Consider the following 15,575-nt stretch of genomic DNA (forward strand, 5'->3'; position numbering starts at 1 on the left):
ATTCCCAGAAAGTATTTGGTCTCTCTGCAGTAGCTGGTATAGGACACAGTTATTCTTAAAAACATGCAGCTGCCATTTCATTCTGGTGTGTATTATAAAGCAATGTATTTCAGAATAAGTGCGTTATCCAAGCGGGAGGGGGCTGCTTGAGATTCATGATGGCTCGTTCAGCTGTGTAGTGCATGACAAAAACGAGACATGTCAACAGTTCCTAATGAGAAGATGTACAGCCATTCATCACATCAGAGGCAAGCCGGGTAGGCGGGCTGGCAGCCTTCCTGCCAACTTCCCTGGCTTCTTGCCCAGTGGGCAGCTGGGGGAGTTGGAGCAGATTCTCTTGGAAGAACCAGCACTGAATTCTTGAGAAATATTCCTCCTTTCAACAAAGTTTCAGATGCAAGTTTGTACTTTGAATCACTGTGGATCTTTGAGGGAATTCAAACTCTTTTACTAAGTAGAATTTACAGTTTCTGAATGGTGATTAATAAAAGTAGGAGTAACACCCTGTTGAGATAGTTGGGGAAAAATCCTGTTGCAATGTTGGATAGCAGAAATAGGAAAACAAATTTTTTTATATTGCATTTTATGAAGTAATATATTCTTCACTTCCACACGCTTCACAAAACCAGCTGAAAAGCCATTTACCTAGTGATTCTATTCTAAAGTTGTTTCAATCACAAAAGGATTGACTTTTCTATAAAGTATTTTATATTCATGAGAAAAGTATATCAAGATAGTTAACAGCAGCCTTTGTTACACTTCTCTTTCTGTAGTTCAGCAGAGAATATATAAGTTCAGTAAGGAGGAATACAGAATAAATTAGATAAAGTGCAGTAATCTTAGGAAGGGGAGAGGGAAATATAAACAATCCTATTTATGGAACTAAAGCATTTAGTCTCTGGAATATGAATTTTTCCTCTTAAATATTCAGCTACTCAGAACTGCCGTCAGTGAAGTAAAATATTCACTCGTTATTTTTTGGCTATAATATAGAAAGACTCTTTGTTCAAGTACTCGTTATAATAAGAGTCTGACCTGGTGCCATAAACTCCACAAATAAATTGCTTTGTGTCAACTGAAAGTGAGCGGTTTCCAAAAAATAAAACCAAACCCCACTGTGTTTTCATGGGAGTGGTTGTGAAGCCCTTGTCACGTCAGAGAAGTTTCCACTGAGCTACTACACCCTGGAAGGACTGCCTTGCATTATCATCAGAAAAGAATGGTGTCTTGGCTGCCCTGGTGCTGGGTGACCAACTCCGAAGCCTGAAATTCCAAACGGGTGGTTCAGCTCACTACAAAGGCAGAAAAGGCTCCTGAGGAATCTTTCTTACAAAAACCAAAGTATTCCGGCCAAAGGGTTTCAACACCTGCTTTACACGAGCTGGCCAAGTGAGACTGTAGATACAAATCCTCTTTTTTGATTCATGCAGACACACCTGGGTAGCAGAACTTGCAAACGAGGAAATGATTTTAAAAAAGCACATGCTGCTGTTACCACAATCATTTTACATCTGTATTTATTTGCTGTTATCTCCTTTAGATGTACTTCTATATCGTAAATTCCTCCTGGTAATCATTGCGCTATATGGGGTGTTGGCACACAGAGCTTACTGTGGCGTGTGCCCACTTAAAGCACTGTAGGAAAAATAATGGCTTTCAGAAATATTTGAAAGGTGAGAAAAATGCTCACATAGAGAAACTGAAATGTTTTCAAGCACTAATCAACCAGTAAAGCATAAAGGAATTCTATTCTGCATAGCAATTCTGCTGCAGCGAGCAAAGCAAGACCAGGGTGAAGATGCCTCTCCATGGTGAACTGTTAGCAGACACAGTGTCTGGTAAGAGAGTACCCTAAAAGCCATAGTCAGCACCTTATGTGGTGGAAGCAAGAGTGTACGTTTATATCACAAGATAGTGTTCTACATCATTACCTTGTTGTAGAAGAGACCATTGTCTTCTGCACAGCTTCAACTGTACTAAGGATGGACACTTGCTTCACTGGTACCTGAAAACTGGTGTCTTTTTTTTTTCCTCCTTCCTTTTCAATTAGTGAATTACAGCATTTGTTACATACTTTCGGGAAGTACTTTCACAGATTGTTGCAGCCTTTCTGGAAATAACAATCTGCATGTAATTCAAAGGACTGGCAAATTAGAGCATCATGAGAATGTACAGAAGTGACCTATGTTTTCTAATGGTTGCTTTTCGAATCATATAGAATGTGACTTTCTTGATGCCATTAAGATATTCCTTAGTTTTGCTCTTTATCCCATACAAAAATATTAGCTCCCTAACCAAGGACCATTAATTAGAGGCAATTTTCAAGGGCAGGGTCTAGATTCAGTTTGGGCATTTCAGCTGGTCTGATGAAGATGATGTGATGGAGGGTGATAGAAGATTTTGGAGGGTTGAAAGAGGGTGCTGGGGGCAGCTGTGAGTCTGGCTGTAACCTCTGGCCAGCAGGCAGCACACACACACACATCCTACTCGCTGTCAGACATGTCCCGCTTGCTTTCTTCAAAGGTATGGTGCTGCTTAGAGGTAAGCCTGGAAATGGATATGAAACAGGTGGTAAGCTATTTATTATAGATTAAGTGTTGACAGTGCGCTCTGTGCTGTCAAAACATAAAACCATGTTTCTTGCCCCATGGAGCTTCCTCCTAAATAAACGAACCAGTCAGACACAGAACTGTTGAGCAGCGCACAGCAGCAGTTTATTAAAAAAGTGAAGAACGGAGCAAGCAAACCAGCATTCTCTACATAACAGACAAATACAGGATCAGAGGAGAATTGATATTTCAGATGGTTTTAATTGCTGGTTCTCAGTTGGTTTTCTGCCTGAACTAAGCAGTAGTTTAAATAAATAACATTATGTGTGCAGATTGCATGAAATGGTTTCATGTCTGTAATTCATTATTTTCAAGAGATTACCTTTCTTTAAATGAAGCCTCTTTTGAGGTGAAATTTAGTGTGTATTTTTCTGACTGCAAGGTAATGTATCTTATGCCATATATAAACCCCAAATTTAGATAATCTGGCTTTAGTGGAGATATTCTGCCAGGTCTCTTTTTTATCAGCCACTGGGGAGTTTTCTGTAAGATTTAAATCTGTGAGATAGCTGAGAGACTTTTCACAAGTAGGTGACTTATTAAGCCTGAAAATTGGAAACTGAAATAACACTATTCAGCTCTATGCAGTGAAAATTGTATGTACTCAACTATGCTGAGAACTGTTAACTTTCTTTTTAAAATGAACCAACTCAGAATTTATACTGTTGTTGCCATGGGTCTGAGAGGGTTGATGCTGCAGTGCCTGTGCACGATAATACTGGCTACAGGTTTATGCATCATGTTAAGATCAGCTCCTAGATAGGGCCTTTGGTTTTGAATGTTCTGTTACAGGGATTCTCTTCCATGCTGCAGAAAATGTAATGCCAAATAATATAATTTGACCTCTTTGAATTTGTACATCCTAAATATATGATCCTATTAGTTACGAAGATTGTTCTTTTTTTTTTGTTGAAAAAAGCTGTAGTTTTATATATATATGTGTGTGTGTGTGTGTGTTATATGTACGCATGAAGTCATGCAGCATCACTGAGAAATCAGAGCTTGTAATTCTCCCATTATACACAGACCTTCAAATATAGATGAAGAATCCTATATTTAATTCAGGGCAGTTAATTCTTTTGGGCCAGGAAAGGGGTCAAGATCCAAATAAAAGCCAGAAAACTCTGAAAAAAATACTAAATTTCTTTACAATGGAGAAAAGCACAGCCTTTCCTAGAGCATCTGTAATCTCAGCTGATGTAAGAATAGCTTTGTGATGCATTTGTTTCTCCTTCAATTTACCTTGGAGGCGTTGAACCCTCTTGATCCTGTGCAATCCCTTGCTCCTTGGTGCAGTGGCTTCAGCTGATGTTTGCTGCCATCTACCGTTTTAATTAGAAGCCTTAATCAATTGGCAGGAGCATGTTCGTATTGGCCAAACCAGCAGGCTGGCTGCTGCGGGAGAGAGAACAGTAGCGTGGCTGTTCCTGAGGCTGCACTAACACCTGTACCTGCAGGACAGCCCCAGCACTTTCATTTCAACACCAACCAAACCACAAAATTACTCTTTTCCAAAAGTAACTGAAAGGTTCTGTTGTTGCCTCAGCTCCATGAAAAACCACCTCAGCTCATTACAGAAGATCATTGTCAAATGTTTCACAGGACATTCCGTTACTGCTTGGGTTGGCGGGATTGAACTGCTGAATTTCTTTTATGTTCTTCTTAAAATTACCTTTTTTTAGGCTGATACGTTTAGAATGCATTATTGTTTATTTTAAAGTAGGTCTTAGCTTTCAGTTTTCATGAAGAACAAAAATTAAGGTAGTCCTGTTTTCTATTTTTCAGCTGTTCGTTGGTCTTGGATTTCCCTACGAAGGGCCAGCACCTTTAGAGGCTATTGCTAATGGATGTGCTTTTCTAAATTTAAGATTTAACCCACCCAAAAGTAGCAAAAACACAGAATTTTTCAAAGGCAAACCTACACTCCGAGAGGTGAGCTTTATCATTCTTGATAATTTCTTTACTGAAAATGATTGTGGATTTCTTTTTAGTAACACAATATAGGAAAAGCTTTATAAATATTCACAGTTTATTGCAAAAGGTGTGCAGCTGTCACTTTCTTTAGCCATTGATGGGATTATCAATCTTTATTTTTATAGGATAATCGAAATTTTTCATTAACATACTGTTAGGCTTTACATCTAGATTTGTCTGTATGTACATTCCTCTAATTCTGAAGTTTCCCATGAAAACCTGATGTTCTGCCCAGGAATAGATCTGATAAATGATGTATCATTTGAAAGTGTTTTTATTTTGTTGAAGAAACAAGCATTCCTGTGTATTGTGCAGGAAGTAAATAGGTGTTTAAGTAAATGATAAAAATGCCGTTTATGGGTTGCTGTGTGTGTCTTGGGATATTTTTTTTTGTCCAGAAAAGACCTGCTCAAGGCACTGTTGAGCTACGGTATTAATGGTCACAGCCCCCGGTGTTTGTGGTTAAACACTGAAGACATGTGGAGAATTGACTCTTTAAGAGAACAGGAAAACCAAACCTCAAGCTTAGATTCTCAAGTTTAGATTCTAGGAAGAGAAAAATGAGGCTAAGTAAACTAGTACCTCATCCTGGCACTGGCTTTGGAATATTTTTCTTCAGTGTAGGTAAAATTGAACCTATGCTGCTTGCAAGCATTCAGCTGTCTTTTAGCCATTTCTGACATTAGCAGTTTTGCCTGTGACCGTGACTTGTTCATAGGTGTATATATGTATTTTCTTTACATACTTATCGGAAGGGGAGGATCTCTGGTAACACTTAGATATTTAACACACAGCTATTTTTCTGAATTCAAGTTATACTTGGGCTATTGAAGTTGTGTACTGAACGGTGCCAGCTAGTTAAGAAGCAAAAGATAGTTTCCTATTTTAAACCAGGAACCTAAATTCTTTGTGATTTTATGATTCAGGATGGAGTTGTCTTTCAGCTTGTTATACATTCAGCTCATACAGGACATAAGTTTAAACTTGCCCCTTCTTACACCTTGTGTTGCTAACAAAGGAGATGGGGAGAAGAGGAAGAAAGTCTGTTTAAATTTCCTCCTTGGCTTGTCACCATTCAAGCTTTTCTTCTGTGGGTCACTCAACCGTTTGTCTTGTTTTCAGTTGTTCTGTGCCCAAACACTGTAACTGGTCAGGCTCAGTAAATAACCTGGACACACTTAAGTTTTCAGTAGGAATTTTAGTGCTTGGAATGTCGTGCTAAACCCTGCTGGCACATGTCAGCACTGACAGAAATGCTGTGCACCTGACTTGCACAGAAAAATAATCCCTATTGACTGCTTTAGTACTAAATGCTATCATGAACATTCCTCACGAATATTGCTGCGTTCACACGCTCTGCTGACCTATCCTAAGAGTAACCTCTTCTCTGACTGGTGTTCACAGCTGCTTTTAGGTCTCATTGCCAATAATCCATGTGCTGGTTCTTTGGGATTAAGAAAGTCTTTAAATCCTTCTCTCAGTTTTTTCAAATGTTAAAGCAGTACAAAAAAAGCTTGTGTAGTTCTGTGAGTTAATTATCCATAGACCAAATGGAAGATAAAGGCTGTGATTAGTAATTCCGTAAAGCAGACATTGCAAGTCACACTTTCTCTCTTGTTCTATGTAGAATTTATGGGGGTCATGGGGAATTAACTGTTACCCTGCTACCCCCAATATGGGGTCCTGTAGTGAAGACTGTGCAAAAACTGGAAATGATAATTTTCATTTTAGATCAGCAGGTGTTTTGTCTTGGGACGTGATTTTGCTGGGCAAAAGAGACAGAAGAAAAAGAAAAACAAATTACCTTCAAGCAGCTTGTTTTGTATCAGTATTTGTAACAATATTTCTTCTGAATTCTTCCCCCTACCCACCACCCCCAAGAAAAACATGGTATGCTAGATTTAGTTGAAATGTGTACTTGGTAGGTGTGGTTTCTTTCATTTTCTGCTTTCAGGAGGGGAAAAAAATATGTGAAATTAGAAATGCATTAATTAATTCCAAATCTATTTATAAGAACTCCTACAGATTTTAATTATAGACAGAGGGAGTATCTCCTGAATATCTAAAACATTAATCCTTGGCTAATTAAAGCATTTCAGTATTAGTAAATAGTCTTAATATTTTTTGAGATTACAGATGTAGAATAACTGGTGCAATAAAAATATGTTGCTAGTTATTCTTAATACTTAAACCACCTACTAGGCTGAGAAGTTCAGTTGTTGGTCTTCCAGATCAGATCTGGCTTTAGTGTTGCTGTCTGTCTGTCTGAGATGGTAGAGAAAGGCCGGTCTAAGGCATAATCCCTAAAGCTCTGTGGAATTTAAAGCTCTGGTTTATGTTCATATTTTTAAAGGTGTGATAGGTTTTTTGTTGTTACTGAAAGCAATAGGAATGTAGCTTCTGCCATCTCAAGTCCAGACACAAGTGCCCTGGGAACTCAGTCTCGCTAACCAAATTTTTCACTACACACAGTTTTAGCAGCAGTAGGAATACTATTGTGAAAAGGTTAGGATATGTCAGTCCTCGGGTAGCATTGGACTTTCAGGAGGAGTTTAAAGCACACCGAAGGGAGCACAGCACAGTGAACACGGGCAGCCGGGGCAGCTCTCTGTGTTCCCATTGGTAGCTCCAAGACTGGCTTCTTTTGTCCACAAGAAAAATGCAATAGGTAAAAAACTTTTGAAGTAATTTCTTGCAATCACTTGAGGAAGAGAGCAAATGTGGCACATGCCCAGTGCAGAGGAAGGTTCTTTACAACAGATACTCTTTCCTGCTTCAGATACTTTGCACTGATTATATTATATTTTTGTTATCATGCATAAAGAGGCAGCTGTATAAAAATTGTCTATGAATAATCTGTCCTGTAGGGGGGTTTTGTATTTATTTTAAAAGCAGTTGTCTTCTTTAGGCCAGCGTGAAACACTCCTCTCTCTTCTGCAGCTTTTGCTTCCTCTCAGTGTGTTCATGTATGTGTTCCTCTCACTCCTCTGCAACCTGTTACAGAAATTACATGTAATGCCATCCTGCTAGTTCCAAAAGCAGTCTCCGATGTAACTTTTCTTTGTTATCTACCTGGGTATTTATTGAATTTGTTTTCTGACAAAGTGGTGAGCAAAATACCAACTGACACTCTTCTTGAGATTATTATACTATCAGCAGCGAGAGTCAGAATTCATCCTGAGCAATAGAAATGATTCTTTATTCACTACTGCTCTGTTCACTACTACTAGAAGCTTGGAAATGTTTGAAATTTGAAGGAGAGACAAGCCGAGGCTGTTGTCTGGAGGTGAGGATGCCATCTCTGGAGGACTGGTAGCAATTATGCGCTGTGAAAACTGGAGTGCTGCTCTGAGAATGAGCTGTGGGGAAGCAGGGTCATGTCGTGAGAGTGATTTCAGTAACCACCAAGTCGTCTGTGATGTGGATCATTACGAGGACCAAAGCCACAAACCAGGCATGCACAAATGTTACTGTGATCTGCACTATTATCTGATTTTTGTCCAAATAAATCTACTTTCTAAATTTGAACACAGAAAATGTGAAAGATAACTCCGAAGGAATGATGCTGTTAGGTTCTAGCTGAATTCTTGTGTTATCCTAGTGCATTTTGTCCAAAATGTCTGATGAAGAGAGTAAGAGAGAAGATCTTGACACATTAATTTTTACTAATATAATTTCTTCCTTTCAGTTGACATCTCAGCATCCCTATGCTGAAGTTTACATTGGGAAGCCCCATGTCTGGACTGTAGACATCAATGATCTTTCTGAAGTTGAGAACGCTGTTAAATCAATTTTGAATCAAAAGGTGAGAAATGGATTCTTGATTTATCATCAACACTTAAGGGTGTGTTGTGTCCTGCATATAGAGTGCTTCTTAATGTTAGTTTAATTAAAGCAGAGTGCTGGCTGCACTTTGGTAGGATATTGGGACAACCAAATGTTATTACGTCTCTGTAGTATCTGATTATCTTATTTTAGTACTGGGTATGTCAGGATTTTACCTGAAATAAATGAGTGAATTTGTATAGAAATGTGAATTTCATATTTAAATTACACAGCAATCTGTATTTTCTGGGAATTCAGTGAGGAGGTTTCCTTGTTGATTCTTAGAGCATAGCAGGCTGCCCAAATTCATGCTCAGCTCTTTTGACTGATTTTGTAGCCTTGAAATAACCGTCACTGTGCACTCACAGTGAGGAATTGTAATGAGGACACTTCAATAGGAAAAACAAAACCCTGAAGTAATTTTCAAAGATTTCACATTCTTTTTGGTCATAATGTTTCTTTTTCACTTCAACTCCAGAACTGAAACTTACTTAAAACAGGAGCTCTGCAATCCCGTAGGGTCTCAGGCTCGCTTTTTATCTATTACTTTGCAGTATACCCTGAGTTTCTGTAAAGATAATCACTGAGCAATTTTTATTGCCTTCACAAAGGAGCAAAAATCAGCTTAAATTGCTGATGGTTTTGTGAAACTGGTTTGTTAATGAGTTTATTTGCATTTACTATTGCTACTTAAGCTGTAATGTAGTATTTGGAATGCAAGCTGCTACCACTCAGTGCACCACAAAGTTAATTTAAACAAAAACCCCTCTAACCTTAACACACTATGTTTCCACAGATTGACCCTTATTTGCCCTATGAATTCACATGTGAGGGAATGCTTCAGAGGATGAATGCATTTATTGAAAAACAGGTACGAACGTTTGCTGTGGATGAATCTTTTCTTGATGTTGGAAAGGTGGGACCTTCTCCATTTTGAAGCTTCTGAGTGTTGTTGCTGTTCAAGTAGAAGCAGTAGCTGTGCAGTACTTGTCTGGGCAGCTGTTTGCTCAGAAGTTCCCTTGGGAGGTCCACGTGGACTCAGACATTCACTTCTATGGACTTGGCCTTGTGGCACTTGGGAGGCTCCTTCCAGATACAGCACCGGTGGGATTTTTCGTTTGTAACGAGACTTACTAAAAATTAAGACCAAGTGCTGGCTACCAGAATATTTGTTCTGCTTCTCAGTTTGCCTTTAGGTTCTGATTCATCTGTGAGTGTCTGATTTACCATATCTAAAGATGGATATACTTTATCTGAATTTCAGGAACTACAGGAGCCTTTATTTTTTTTATCCATTGCTTGATTATTTGATTGATTGATCGATTGATTTCCAAAGAACCTTCTTTCTTCTGATATTATATCAAAGCAGAAAGGCAAAGTAATTTTCCAGGGTATATGTGACTCCTTTAACTGTGTGCACACAAAAAGATATTTGGGTCACGAAGTATCACTTAAATATACAGATACTTCTGTGGAAGAATTGCACTTCGGCTAGAGCCTCTGGGAGGACTTTTCTAGTATTTAGTTTCAATCCATAAAGCTTTAAATGGTTTGGAAACCAGTTACTTAGAAGACGTTTGGTCCCCATGCATTATTGCCAGCTGAGAGCAGCACAAGATACTGAGTTGGAGTAATAAGCTGCAGAGATTTACAGGGGATCTTGATTTCTAGAAACTGTATGTTTGCTTGGGCTTCTGCCCAGGGCAGATGTGGTGCAGTGGCCAGCTCTGCCTTCTGTTCTGGCTGCTGCAGGAGACAGATAAGAATAACTGATATGCCAATTAACTTCCAGGATTTCTTTCAAAAGCACCGCACATGCTCCTGTATCTCTGAAAGAAGACAGTATTACAGGCAGTAATAAAGAATAACACAGCTTCAGATGAGAAGTGTAGTTAACTACATAGCTACTTCCAGTTTCCTGCCAATAAACACTTTATGCTTTTTGCTGCTGTATTGATCACGTAACCTGTAAAAGTATCTCCGATTCTTTTGATTCTTCTGAGTTAGCTATAATTGAGAGGTTTTGTCAATACAGGAGGAAATGGAGCTCAGTGTAAGGGAGAAAAAGATACAATCTAGAGATAGCATCTGTGGCGCAAAACTCTCCCCTGTGGAGCTCCCGCCAGGGCTGAGCCCTGGCCTCTGCTGCCTGCTCTGCTGCTCAGAAATAAATGCAGCATTGTCATTTGGTTTGTTGCTTTGGCTAATTGTCAAAAGCCATTATTGTTTCACAGCCCCCAGGATGCTTGAGCATCTTTATCAGCTGCATGTGCTTAGCACTGTGCCCAATTAACATGTCAGATGAAGCGAAAATAAAGGTTGAGACCTTCTTTTGCAGAGTTAGTGGTGGGAAGCAGGCAGAACAGAGAAAGCAGCACAATCGTGGAAGAGGAACAAAGACCCATGGAGTTGATCTGACCGAGAGGCTGTGGGGTGCTTTAACCATGAGAGCGTGGTCTTCAGGGGGTGTTTGAATGTGAGGAGGATGAGGCCAGGCACATCCATGCACAAGCCACCCTGTGGGACTCTGAAACTCTAGGATTTAAAGGAGTTGTTGGAGCTCCCCTTGTGGTGCCTTGGCTCAAGATCAGGAGGGAGGATGATTCACAAGAAAGGTTTAGTGAATTCATCAAGTCTTCAGATCCAACAGGTGGGCTGGAGGTCTTCAGGGTCTTCAGGGCCATCTGCTGAATCCACCCCTTGATCCTGGCTGCTCTGTGGCTCTACAAACAGTCGTGTCAGCTCTGCAAGGTGGCAACGTGGGGTGGGAGCCGAAGGGTGGGACTGCTTGAGTTGGCATTGCCATCAAAGGGGCAGCCAGGCTGGGCTGATGGACCAGACATGCTGACTTTGAAAGATGTGGTCAGGCGGAGTGCTTGGTAACTCGACAGAAAATGGGTTTGGCAGGGATCTGCCAGGTTGGCAAACTGACTTGGCGCAGCAGAGGGTGAGCTGAGCACCAGAGCTTGGCGAAGGGAGTGGAGTGAGAATGTTCCTCCAAGAGCAGGAAAAGCCAGAGGGAGTAGGACACCTCCTTTGACAGCAGCACTGAGCCTATTTCACCTTGAAATTGTGGCTATAGGTAAAACAAACATAAACACAGTCTCTGGTGAAGCTTAACCTTCTGTTTTACGTAACATCTTTATTTACCCTTTTGCGTGTAGCGTTGTGGGCCAAGGCAGACTGGGGTGAGAGTACCAAATTTAGGTTGCTTTTGATGGTTGATAGGAAAAGTAACCAGAGACAGCAAACTGAAATGCAGACCCGTGTGCTGGTGCCTGTGAAGGTGAGGTGCTCTGAGGACATGCTTCAGGGTGGCATGAGCCTTCCCACCAAGCTCTGGACTGGAAATGGGAGGCTGTGCCCAGTTTGGGGTGAGAATTTTCAACTAAGACATGTTAAAAGCTGAAGCCCCCAGCAAATGGTAAAGCCTCACCAAGTGATTCACTGGCTTTAAAAAATGTTGTCTTCTGCCTGCACTAGCTGTGAATCTAATCTGATATTACAGTATTGCATATATTATATTAGTATTCATTGCAGTATTATATAGTATATATTGAATTGGATTTTGAACCTATATAGATTTCCTCTTGTGTCTAGTATATTAAATATTGATTTATAAAAGGACACAATAAGCGTGGCACTTATGTCCAAATAGCAAAATGTCCTTTTTGATACAACCTCATTAAAAAATATCTCCAACCATCTGTTGTTAACCTATTTATTTAGATGCTGTTAAAATTATTCTGCCATAAATATGCTGTAAAATGACTTTTTTTTTTAATATGGCATGAGGGAATGGCTTAGAGCTGCATCAGGGGAAGTTCAGAATTGGTGTTGGGAAAAAGTTCTTCACTGAGAGGTTGGCCAAGCACTGGACCAGGCTCCCCAGGGAAGTGGCCATGGCCCCAGACTTGTCAGTGCTCAAGAAGTGTTTGGACAATGCTCTTAGATGATGTAGCTTTTAGGTTGCCCTATGCGGAGTCAGGAGTTGGACTCTATGATCTTTGTGGGTCACGTCCAACTCAAGATATTGTGTGATTCATGATCCTATAATATTAAACCCCTGGTTAGACCTGGGAGTATGAGAACTTCCTCCTCCAGCAAAGGAGATCTAACCAGAGAAGAAAAAAATCAAACTGAGAACTGGTAAATGATTTGGAGTCTTAGCTTCTTTGAAATTTCAGGTAGTTCAGCCTCTCTAAGCTTTGGATCACAGTGTGGGACCTGTTGTAATACAAGTGTTAGTTTTGTCAGGAGAAAGCAACCATGACGAGCTGGGCCCAAATTTTTTGATCACCTTTTGATGGCAATTGCCCAAATGTTAAAATAATGGCTGAGTATCATGGAATTAAAGTGGCTCACGTTTTCTCTTTGCTTTTTCTCTTTTAAAACATCAAGACTGTAAGAACTTGTCTTGAAGTAGTTTTTGCTCAGGTGTGTTTAGATAGCGTTTCTTCCTTCCGCCTTTCCACTGCGGTGACACTTGACTGCATGCATTATTTATAACCAAGTTTTACAGCGTTGGGAGAGCACTTTTACTAGCAGTTCAACCAAGAAGAGCAAACAAACTCTTTGAATCCTGGTTGCTTTATAGAAAACTTCGGTCTTTTATGAGCTCAATTCACTCCATAGCACTGTGAGTCCCCTGATCCTTTCCAGATGGTTTCCCACATGGGCCACAGGAGACATTTCTCGCCTATAGGGTAACTGGCCTCTGGAATACTCCTACCAGAACTTCCTTCTGGTATTTGTGCTGTTACAAGAATAGTTCTGCTAGCACTGAATTAGTGAAACAGGGATCACTGAGAAAGCCCAAAAGGGGTTGGAAATGTGGAAGAGAGTATCTGCAGTTGCTAATGATAATTAAAAAAGGGAAGGGTAGGGAAGAAGAAAAATTATGCTATCCCATTTCACATAGCAATCAAAGGTGATAATTCCCTCATGCTAAAAAGAAAAACAAAAATCATTCTTTTAAAATGTAAACACAACTGAAATGATCTGCAAAATGTCTGGGTGATAATAACCACTTGTTTTACTAATGGGGAAAATTGCTGTCAAGGGACTGGATGCATCACAATAAAATATGATCTGTCACTGCAGGATTTCTGTCACGGGCAGGTGATGTGGCCTCCGTTAAGTGCCCTTCAAGTAAAAATGGCTGAACCTGGAAAATCCTGTAAACAAGTTTGTCAGGAAAGCCAGCTCATCTGTGAGCCTTCCTTCTTCCAGCATCTTAACAAGGACAAAGCTCTGCTTAAGTAAGTACTTCAAAGCACAAACATATTACTTGGTCTCTTTATTGCCACACATGAATGAACTCCGTGAGAAGGGAAGGGAAGGAGTTCTGTCTGTCTATCTGTCTGCAGCGAGCTGTGAGGTTAGCTGTCAGTCCTTCTGGCAGCAGCTGGGAGAAGTCACCGCTGCATCAAGAGCACCGTTTCACGTAGCATGTGTTTTTGCAGTGAGGAGTACAGCACCCAGGCCAAAGATTTCCATCTCTTCCTTCCCCCGTCCATCTCCTGTGTGCATGTACCCTGCAGTGCCCTTGGGTGCTGGGTTGATTGCACTGAGCCAAGGTGCTTGTGCTGCAGTTATGGCAGGTAGCAGGACTGGAGCTGTGTTTGGATGGAGCTCTGGCAGCCCTGGCTGAGCAGATGCCCTTCTCCGTGGCTTTTGCCGTATCTTTGGAGCGTTAGGCAACTTTTGCATGACTCCGAATGCTAATTCTAACTGTGCTAAGTCAGCGGGGTCAGAAATTAAGGGCATTTTGTTGCAGTAAATAGAACTCTGTACACATTGTGTGATTTCTATTGGTTGTTCACACATTTTTTAAATATAGCACTTTTAAAGTGTTGCTTTTGTTTATTAAGTTCATGATTAACATCCACATTGAAACATCTATATTTGTTGGCAATCAGCAATTACTGGTTCAGCAAACCTTTTGTTGGTGTTGTCTTAGGTAAAGAATTGCAAACCCTTGTACATTAGAGGTATTAGTACCAATTTACAAAGCTTACCAGCTATGCATTAAGAAAATTAATGTTGCTTTCAGGTGCCGTCTCTTTGGGAGTATGTCTGTGCTCCTTTCAGAATGAAAATGAAGCTGGGCTCGCACAACTGGGTGCTAGGGAATCTGCTTTCTAGGTTTTCTATCTCCACTTTTTGCTACATTAAATTGTAGAAGGTTTTTATTTTTGTATTTTGTTTGAAAAGCTGTAATTTCCAGTGGAGTTCCGAAGCAGCCCATGTAAAAACTTTGTCAGGCTTCTTTTCTAGCTGCCTAGGCAAAATTATAATTCTGTGAGGGAAAACAACCAACCAACCAAAAAACCAAACCTCTGTTCAATGTTGAAAGCTACCGATGTTTCCAGAATAAGTGAAAAACAAGCCTCTGCTGGAATTACTGCCCTTGTGCTTAAGCTTTGTGGTCAGAAAATGGCAACTCCAATTGCTGATTTTTCAGTTCCTCGAGCGGTGTGTCCTGCTCCGAGTGGCTCTGGCTGCCGCACACCCCGCAGCGTCACCTTGTGCTCCCTGTTTGGCCGTGACCACACCTCGGGTGACCCAGGGCTGCCCGGCACCCTGTGACTTACTGGGGGGAGACAGATCCCTGCTGACACCAGTGCCAATATCTCCTGATTTCACATCCTTTGCTCTTGTGGTACTAGAAATCCATGGTGTATTTCAAGATCATGCACTGGGCAACAGTCAAAAGCATTTTTTTCCTTTTTAACTTCTTTCATTAATCTTCAGGAAACGGAGCAAAGCTGGAAGGACTGTACTGCCCTCTGCAGAGAGAATCTGCACAGACAGAAAGAAATTAGAGTCATGGTCTTGAAATCTGCAATTCTACCTGTGCTTGATTTAGGGTGTAATATAGCATTCTATTTCATTTTTCATGAGGAAGCATGAAAACTGTACCTGTGAACTCCACCACAACTTAGATCATGTGCTTTGCTTTTCAGGCATAATATCGAATGTCTCACCATGGAGTCTGCAAATGATATCCTGGTCCCCTCTTTTGATGGAAGAAGGAAACACTGTGTTTTCCAAGGCGACCTCCTGTTGTTCAGCTGTGCCGGATCCCACCCGACCCACAGAAGGATCTGCCCCTGCAGAGACTATATTAAGGGGCAGGTTGCGCTTTGTAAAGACTGCCTATAG

The 15,575-nt window shown here is 40.6% G+C and overlaps 1 protein-coding gene across 1 annotated transcript in view; it reads left to right on the forward strand.

The window, feature by feature from the left end:
- Positions 1-15,575, forward strand: part of MGAT5 (alpha-1,6-mannosylglycoprotein 6-beta-N-acetylglucosaminyltransferase) — a gene marked incomplete at both ends in the record, with an annotated part of 73,065 nt that extends 57,490 nt beyond the window's left edge. Inside the window, 5 exons of the mRNA XM_080346826.1 lie at positions 4,395-4,541; positions 8,272-8,388; positions 9,205-9,279; positions 13,512-13,669; positions 15,377-15,575. Of these exons, the coding sequence (XP_080202952.1) occupies positions 4,395-4,541; positions 8,272-8,388; positions 9,205-9,279; positions 13,512-13,669; positions 15,377-15,575 (696 nt within the window). The remainder of the gene's footprint in view (positions 1-4,394; positions 4,542-8,271; positions 8,389-9,204; positions 9,280-13,511; positions 13,670-15,376) is intronic.

This window comes from Nesoenas mayeri (genome assembly GCF_963082525.1).
Source record: "Nesoenas mayeri genome assembly, chromosome: 6".
Lineage (NCBI taxonomy): Eukaryota > Metazoa > Chordata > Aves > Columbiformes > Columbidae > Nesoenas > Nesoenas mayeri.